General features: G+C 41.3%; 1 protein-coding gene across 2 annotated transcripts in view; it reads right to left on the reverse strand.

Annotated features, from left to right (window-relative positions):
• ACSS3 (acyl-CoA synthetase short chain family member 3) overlaps positions 1-6,871 on the reverse strand; it is a 79,486-nt gene extending 72,615 nt beyond the window's left edge. For both annotated transcript variants that reach the window (XM_051795720.1, XM_051795721.1), the window contains exon 1: positions 6,459-6,871. In XM_051795720.1, the coding sequence (XP_051651680.1) occupies positions 6,459-6,769 (311 nt within the window). In that variant the 5' untranslated portion in view covers positions 6,770-6,871. The remainder of the gene's footprint in view (positions 1-6,458) is intronic.
• Between the last annotated feature and the right edge of the window lie 2,830 nt (positions 6,872-9,701).

A 9,701-nucleotide genomic window follows, 5' to 3' on the forward strand; every position in this document is an offset into this window, starting at 1 on the left:
TATCAAATCATGGTAGGATGATATGAACAAGGGAACAAGGGAGTACAATACCTGGGCTACTATGCATAATCATTTAAGAATGGTCAAACCATGAGCAGGCACCAGAGCTTTGATTCTTCTAAAGATATACAGCAACATCAACATTGCCACATGAATTTTTAGCAACCACTTAAAAACAAGTGTGTGAAAGAGATGTGACTGCAAGATGAATCAAGAACAAGACTATCTGGAAAGTGTGATGAGAACTTTGCTACCCTGTTCAGAAGGACAGAGGTTCTGATGGGATAAGAAAAGCAGAGATGCACCTACCAGAACTGCAAGAACTTGGCTTCCTTACTGTCACCCAAGGACATTCTCAAATGCCTCTTTCTGGCTGACAAAAGCTGCTTGGCTTTAAAGAGCTGCCCTGTGCTTCTGCAAACTTCTGTTCTAGTAAGCCTCACACAGATGAACACCTGTGAGGAACTTTGGTTTGCTTGAATAAGCTTTAGTTGAAAAGAAACAGCAGCATAAAACCAGGACCATTGTTATGAGGATGTCAATGAGATGCTCCTATTTAAAACAGAGGTCTAGAATAGAAAGGAAATATTCCAATAGACTGCAGAAAGACCAGAAGTGGATCTGCAGGATGTTTGTAACAACTGCCAGTAAATCTTGACATAATAAGCATGACTGTAAAATGCTAATCTATTGCTAACCAGACAATTATCTCAATGCAGCTTACCAACTGAATCCAAGTGTGAGGAACCTTATTGTACACTGTGTTCCTAAGGCTGACAATTTAATAACATAAAACAAGTGGAGCAGAGGAAGAGTAAAACAAATAAAAAGAGTACACAGTAACAACTCTAACAGATTAAAGAAACTGCATTCAGATCACAAGCAGTCTCTGAAATGCTTGTCTACCATCCACTGGAGCTATGGTGGAAAAAATGACAGGGTTGTCCTAGTCAAAAACCACAGAACTTTGGCTATAATATCCAAAATTGGCTATAACATCAAAACAGTTTGCTTCACAGCAACACTTTAAACCAATATTCTGACAATATCTGCCTATCCTTTTGTTGTTTTTTCCCCCCCATACATCCATGAAAGCAGCAGCCACATTATGTCTAACTTAGACCTAATAAGGCATCTTCTTAACAATTTGAGTCTGGTTACCCACATTAGGACACTCTTGAGCCTTTTTAGAGCTGCCTACAGCAGTCACTTACACCATACTGCCTCTTTATGACTGCGGCTCAGCACCTCCCATCTCGCCCCAGCCCTGAGACTTGGCAGCATTTCTGTTGGTTCACAAACAGAAATCTCAAGTACTTGCACTTGACCCTTAAATCATACCTTAAAATTACTACTTTATATTAATCTTTAAGGAGTTGGAGTAGAAGAGGACACAAAAACACTGATCTTCATGTTTTAGTCTTGGCACATCAGTTACTTAGGTCTTCCATAGCAGGATTCCCATTACATATGGTTTAACATCTATCATCTATGGCTTGGAAATATTTTTTTACCGCATTTGGTATTTTTTGGATGCGACAAAAGCCTACTTGCTATTAATGAAATAAGTACAGTATTGAAGAAGGCAACACATAATTATGACTTAATTAATTTCACTCAAATATTAAAAAGTTATCTTTTAATTTCCAACACCATCTGCTATCTTAAAAATCAAAGCAGCTGTATTCAGAGATAATTTTTACTCTCTGTGCAATGGCTGAGAAGTAAAGCTAATAAAAAATTTAAAAAGGGAAAGAAAGAAAAGGTTCTGAATAAAGATGGCATATATGCGGGAAAAAAAGCATTAAAATTATTATTAAGTATATTTAATATATTTTTTAAAAAAATCTTTTTAAAAAAGCAGATTGCTAAAATTCTTTTACAGAATATATATACTTCTTCAAGCTGGGTTCCCAGGAATCAAAGGGATTTTTTTTTTTTATTTTTCTAGATGAAATGAGACAAAACCATGGCAATATTAAATAATTGGAGTTATCATATTAATTGACCCTGTCACATTTTTTAAAACGTAAAGCAACATTTGAATAGCAATCTGGGCAACCTTCCTAAAGTTCAAAGGGGATGATATATTACACTTATGCCTTGGCATCACAGAAATAAACGTATGTTGCAAAATTGCCCTCTGCCTGCACATGTTAGGAAAAACTGTTTCCACAGTCCTAAAGAAATACTTGCTTTAGGCTTTTCAACTGGCACTCCATAAGATGCCAAAATAATCTGTTCAAGTGTTTCACTAACTTAAGCATTAAAAAGATTTTTCTTTCTAACATGTAAAGACCATGTTTCCCATGTTGCAATTTAAGACCTCCAGTTTTGACCTCTTCAAAGACAACTCGAGGAAGTTTTTCCTTCAACTTTTTTGCAAAACTCTGTGTGTTTTAGAACTTAGGTCTCCCTTTTGGCTTTTAAACCAAACTATTTCAATTCCTTCATCCTTTTCTTGACCAATCATGCTTCTTAGCTCTTATTATTTTTGATCTAAGCTAAACCAGATGTTGTTTTGTCCTGTATCAGCCACTGGTGCAGCTTAGAACAGTGAATGGTACCTGGAATTACTGCTTAAAAAAAAAAAAAACAGTCAAGGGATGGTGACACTGCTCAGTACCTTTTGGAAATCATTTTGCATCCCACTGATGTAGTACTACTATTTCCAATGGCAGAGACTGAAGAAGAAACACAAGGGCACACTGCTTTCGCACTTAGAGTACTTAGAGAGTATTTAGAGAAGAAGACTTGCCTTATAGCTACATTTTAAATACAGTAACTGCCTCCTTCAACTTCTTCAACAGAAGTAAATGACATTGGAAAATATATGAAAAGCATCTGTTTCTCTAAGTCTCAGGTTTGGCAACCAAAAACAAAGATATTGAAAAAAATTATATTTCCTAATTGACCACATACGTCTCCAAAACAGGAGACAAATTCTAACTCAAGAAGCACATACATGGACTTCTTAATACTATTTTTGAGGTCTCCATAAACAGCTTCCAAGGTAAACCTCTGAACTATCTTTAACCTGTATGTTTTAGCTTGGAAGCCTGGCCTCTTTCTCAGTTGAGCTCCATTCTCTGTTTTCACTTCAGCCTGTCCCCCAAAAGACTCTCTTTTATGTTCTCCCTCTCTTATACTCAAAGAACTTACCTGTCTGTCGTCCTGCTGAGTACACTGAATCCTGGTAACAATCTGAGACTTCAGAGGCATTAAAGTACAACACTAATATCACATACAGCCTGTTCGCACTTCAGGTGAACTTAAAAACAGAAATAAAACTGCATGTTGCACATTAAGACCTTTACAGAGTTTTACATAACTTTGAATTGTCTAAATTTTATTACCCATAGAGCAACAGATACCTGACATGCAAACAATTACAACCTAGCGTTGAGTCTTCAGACCTGCATCTTTGTATAATGCTACAGAATCACAGACTGGCTGAGGTTGGAAAGGACCTCTGGAGGGCACCTAGTGAGGCAGGTATGTGGTATTCCACCCTTAGGGGAAGGCAGCATCTAAGATTCATAGATGCTTGTGGTCAAAAAGAATGACAAAAGTCAGAGGGTCTACAAAAGCTTATGGAGTTTTATCAGTAAATTACACACTTCGTATAGAAATTGGTATAAGTTTGTCCCTATCTCCTAGTATAAGCACATCACAGTGGATTTTGGATAAAGGGATAGGGCAAAAGGTAAAAGAGAAAGACACAGATGAATTAAAGAAGGGGAGAGACAAAGAAAAGAAGAGAGAAAAGAGGCCTGGTTCCAGTGTCAACCCAGCAGATGGGTCGTCAAGGGTCCTCTGGTGCACGTGCACCCAGGCTTTGTGGGGGTACATTTTTATAGATAAGTTTCTTGCTTTATTTGAAAATTAGTTATCATGCATAGTCCTTCTCAACCTTTCTGAAAGTGGGTTAGAGGGTTTTGGGGATCTTTGGTGGCCTTGATCCCCCCCTCATAGTCCATGCTCACTTCTCGAGCTGTACTGTGTTTTGCTTAGCTCCAGGAATTAGAACAAGGACATCTGTCCCAGAAAAGTGCTGCTCTACCTCTGTATGGCCCCCTTCTCCAACCACATCCTGTTCTTTCTCACAGTTCATTATTACCAATAACCCTTGTATGGCTCCACAGCTATCTGGCTATTGGTGTTTGAGACATACACATTGGCCCCCTTATCTTCTAGGCTTCTACAAGGTCCACCTGGAGTCAGTAGACCAGGAAGGACCATGTCCAGATGGTATTTTAATATCTCCAAGGAGGAAGATCCCACAATCAACTCTGTGCCAGTGCTCAGTCACCCTCACATTAAAAAAAGTGTTTCCTGGTGTTTAGAGGGAACAACGTGTGCTTCAGTCTGTGCCCATTGCCTCTGGTCTGGTCACTGGGCACCACTGAAAAGAGTCTGGCTCCATCTTCCATGCACCCTCCCTTCAGGTATTTGCCCACATTAACGAGATAATTTCAGTCTATGGCAATTTGCATCCACAGAGGGAGAAAGATACAAGTTAAAAAGTGAGAATAGAAAAGACCTTGGAAGATAAGTTTGACTTCAGACCATGAAACATCCATTTTTCCCTCTCATAAGGCCAAGTAACTTCCATCTGAGAAGTCACAATGCTTTACAAAGACCTAAGCATGTTATTTTCAGCAAGCAAGCTTATTGTGGTCAGCAAATGAAACCACAATTGTTTGACAGAACTTGATAGCAAAACCATGCTCATTTGCATGTATTATATTCTCATTCCTTAGTTCTTCAAGAGTAACCATTCTATTGATTTTGTTATTCTATTCAGGAATGCCAGAATCAGTGAGCTTTACTGGTCTTTAATCAGTGATTCACAGAATCATTTAGGTTGGAAAAGACCTTTAAGATCATTAAGTCCAACCAAATGGTAGACACTGCCAGGTCCACCACACCATGTCCCTAAGTGTCATGTCTACATATCTTTTAAATACCTCCAGATTTGGCAATTCCTTCACTTCTTGTCGCAACCTGTTCCAATGCTGGACAACTTCTTCAGTGAAGAAATTTTTCATAATAGCCAATATTCCTAATATCCAGTATTTCTAATTCTAGTATCTTAATCTCCCCTGGTACAACTTGAGGCTACTCCCTCTTGTCCTATCACTTGTTACTTGGGAGAAGACCACAATCCACCTGGCTACGACCTCCTTTAAGGCAGTTTTAGAGAGCGGTTAAGGTCTCCCCTAGGCCTCCTTTTCTCCAGACTAAACAACTCTAGCCACTCATCACATGACTTGTTCTCTAGACCCTTCTCTAGACCCTAATTATGCAGGCAATCTGACCTGCACTTTCTGAATAGTACCACAACCTACAAATCAAAGTCAGTGAACCCTATCTATTCATTTTAGGACTTCTGACTGTTACACAGCCCATTCTGGCTCAGTGTTGCCTAAAATTCAGCTTAAGACATATAAACAATTTTCACTACTTGAGGTGCCAACCAATGATGTCAGACAGACACCAATAAGAAACCAAGCTCCGTTCTACTGAATCTGTATCTTTTAATTTGCACAACTTTGAAAATTAATATTTTTAATTATAATTTTAGAATTATTAGTATTTTTAATTAAAAACAAACCAGGAAAATATAAAAAGGGCAAAGAACATCAGTGTACTAAAGATGATCCTCACCCTACATTGCCTTTTATATCCAATATCAGCTTTTTTTGAGAAAAGATCAAAGACCATGATGTAAGTGTGCTGAAAAAGAAGCAATGGTGGTGAACACAAAATTTTAACTGTAAACTACTTTTGCGAAAGTACTGAAAATCATATCCAGTAATTTAGAAGACAGATATTGTATTCTGCTTAGGACAGTTCGCCATTCACTGCATGGAGATATATATTGCAATACCCATGCTTTTGACAAACATTACCTTAACCTTAACCACAACATCTAAATTATGGCCTATGACTTAGATAGTGTCTAAGATTAAAGAACCCTAAAAGCCATAGTGCCTGCATTTTCATACACCTGCCTCCCCTGCCACCTGATGCCGGGTTTCTCATGCTCACAGAAGCCTGGTCCTAGTCCAGGCCCAAAAAGGGTTGGATAGGGGAGCATCAGGCACACTCCTCCAAATCATTCAGCCACACACGGACCCACACACACGTGTCACGCCTGCCACAGTGCACGCACCCCTCACCCCAACGTATCCATTCATGCGGCTTTTAATCATTAAGCTTGACCAAGTGTAATCATTAAACTCCTTCAAACTCTGCAGCCGTCTCCCCCATCAGCGATGACACACCGCCCATCCCAGACATGTGCTGGGGCAGTTCTGCAGTTACCACAGAACCCCCAGCTCAGCACACCCGCAGACCCTCGGCGGGCAGCCTTCCCTCCCTCCCCGTTACAGCCGAGCTTCGCCGCCCCAGCCCCGGGCCCCGCATGGCCCCAGGAGCACTCGGGTACTCACCAGGAGGCGCTCCCCGCGCCGCCTCTCTCCAGAGTACGGACCCAGGGCTTGTACCACTGGATCTGTTCAGCGGCTGCTCCCCAGACTTTCTCGGGCTCCTCCAGGGAAGACCGGAAAACTTCCTCGTAGTCGCCCAGGGCCCTCGAGGAGGCGGCGCGGCCGCCGGGTGGCGGGCGGAGGGCAGCGGCGGCGCGGCCGGGGAGCGGGACCCCCGCGCAGGGCCGGTCCCGGTCCCGCCTCCGCCAGGCACCGCCGGCCCGGCCCGCCGCCACGAGTTTTGGCAGCACCGCCAGCCTGCCCGGGAAACCCATTTCACGCGGCCTTCAAGGAAGAGGGGCCGTACTGGCTTCGCTAAGGCTCCAAAATCCCCTCGGACGGCACAGGACGGAGCAGCGGCGGCTCTCCGAGGCTGGCGGGGCAGGGCGGGACTGCCCCCGCGGCGGGCCGGGCCGCACCACAACACACCACACCGCTCTGCCCCGCCCGCGCCCCGGCGCTGCCCTTGGGATGCGAGCGGAGCGGGGTGGCAGTGCCGGCTCAGCAGGAGCCGCGAACGGGCCGGGGCGGGCGGGCGCCATGTCGGGACCTCCGGACCCGACAGCGCTTAACTGCGACCGAGGGCGGGAGAGAAGCCGAGAAAAGACAGATCGACGACACCTGAGAGTATTTGTGACTTACAGGTGTGCGCGACACGTAGCCAGAGTACGCCTCAAGTATTTATTTTGAAAGACATTCTTGCTTTGAGAAACTTCCTAGTGATAAAATGAGGCATACTGTTTGTGCCAAGGGGGGGGCGGGAAGAGTTTATTCTGCTTTCTGGAAGACCTCTATCACCTGTAGTGGATCTTTTATTTTGCTCATTTTGGCGTATGTTCAAAAACCCTTCCTGAGTTTCGGTGGTAATGTTTCAGAATCTTACAAAGCACAAGTCAGCTAAGACATACACCATCTTCAAATGTTATTTTGTTCCTTATGAAATTATTTTAGTGCTTTAATAGGTCTATCAATTACAGGTCTCTCAGGAAATTCTTCTTGCAATCACATTATAAAAATGTCATATAGCAAGAGGAACTCTCTGATGTGGTTTATATTCATGATTAACTTAGGCATCTGTTTCCTGTTTGCTGTTGAATTAGTGCAATAGAAACATAACAATGTATCACATTACAGGTAAAGGAATAAGGGGATGAGAAGAACTAGGCTGTTTCCCCACTACAGTAGGTTTATTACACGTAATCAGTTTATATCCTGGCACAAAATACCTGAGGTGTGGCAGATTTGGCCTGTCACAAGTTTTAGGTCATCTTCAAAATCCCTAGTAGTCTCTCAGCATAAAGGCTAGTTACTGCTTCTGTTTCCAAGAACTATATAATTAGCTCACAAAGGGTTTCCCCTTGCATTGCTCAGTGCTGTATGAACTACCTGTCCCGTGCTGCACTGCCATTCATCTCATTCTCCTCCCCATCAGTGTCTCAATAACATACAGCCCTGAGTAGCATAATGGAATTTCCAAAAATGTTCAAGTTAAGAATCAGATACTTATTTCTAAAAAAGAAGTTAATACCCTCAAAACCTAAAATATCTGAAGGACTAAGTGGACATATTATGAAAAGTTCCCTACTGCAAGCTAAAGGCTACAGCATGCCAACAAAGCAAGAAAACAAAAAATACTTTTCTTAAAAAAAAGAAAAAAAAGAAAGAGAAAAAACAGTAAAACCCAAACTTGTTCTCAAATGTAATAATTTTATGATTACTTTTAATAACACTGCTTTTGCTGTCAAAAGAGTGCGCCAGTAAAAGTTTTAAAATAAATAAAGAAAAATAAAGAGAAGCTTGCAGAGACTGTGAACACTGTGACACCATGATGACCCTGAAATCAGATGTCACTTCTGGATGCTCAGTAGTATTGAATGCACTGTACAAACATCCCTGAAGAACCCAAATTCCCAGTCAGGTCACACATAGGTGATCTCAGCATTTAAAAAATAGTCCTAGAACTGTATTTTTTATTTTCTACCTTTATGATGGCTAGGCTAATTTTGACTTAAAAGAACAAATCTAACTGAAAATTGTTATGGAATCACAATTAATTTTTTAGTGTGTGCCTGCTCAGAAATGATCACATGCAGCCTTAGACTGGTGTTCACAATCCAAGTATGTGGCTGAATGCAATGCAATGACTGTCTACCTGAGGCATGCAACTGCCAGACTTAATAAGAGGTATCAGCTGCCTCAGCCCAATTTGTGAAGCCCACTCCCCCAAATCAAATTGTTAGAGATAAAATTATGTTCATTCCCGAGGAGTAACCCTTCCTACTAATTGCCTCTCAAGCTACCTTCTTTGGATCAACAACACTTTCCTGCCCATCTAGTTAAGAAGGGACACGTAACAATTGCATAGAGCCAGCCTCTGGGTGGTGATAGCAACCTGTTTCTGAGCTGAAACAACATTGTCCTTTTCCCTAACGGGGAGAAAACTGTGGAGGCCAAGAAGCTAAAATATTTAATTATGTGTATTCTGTAACACACTAGTTATAGGCATTAACACTGAACTATCATGAGATTTAAACACCTAATGGGTTGTGTCTGGTGATGCCTATTTCTTGTGGTGTTGAAGAGCAATGCTAACCATTTTTCCACTCTGTCCATAGCATGTTTAATGTGAAGGGATAAGCATTTGGCAAAGGAATTTGCACTGCAGCAGTGAACACTCTGGTATTCATTTTGAATATAGTCCTACTAGAAATCATACACTAGAGGTGTAGGGGGTACAAATGAACTTAATCAGAACAAGAAGTACCTTAAATTCTTATTTTAGCTAACATCCTACTGTTTCCTGAATGAATGTTTCTAATGAGCATCTGTGGAACATACTTCGTTAACTAAACTCATCACAGCTCATACTGATAGCTAAGAGGGCAAAGAAGGGATTGCTGACTCTCCCAACTGCATGCTATTAACTGAAGCTTTGCTTACAAATGCCAGTATAGCAGATTCCTGAACTGATGAATTTTCCCTCCAAGGATTTTTTTTCTTTTCTGCAAAACGTGATGCTCCTGAAATTCACACTCAACAACAAATTCTGAAGTAATGTCAAGAGATGTGTGTAGCAATTACCCTTGTAGCTGTAGACATTCTTGAAAAACATGTATATTTCTAGGCATAGATCTAGCAAAGAACAAACTGTGAAACGTGATGCAATTGCAAAAAAAAAAAAACCTTATCTGAAGCCTTTATTTTATT

Source organism: Manacus candei, unplaced genomic scaffold, assembly GCF_025592945.1.
Source record: "Manacus candei isolate 608988 ecotype Guabito, Panama unplaced genomic scaffold, ASM2559294v1 h1tg000043l, whole genome shotgun sequence".
In the NCBI taxonomy this organism is placed as follows: Eukaryota; Metazoa; Chordata; class Aves; order Passeriformes; family Pipridae; genus Manacus; species Manacus candei.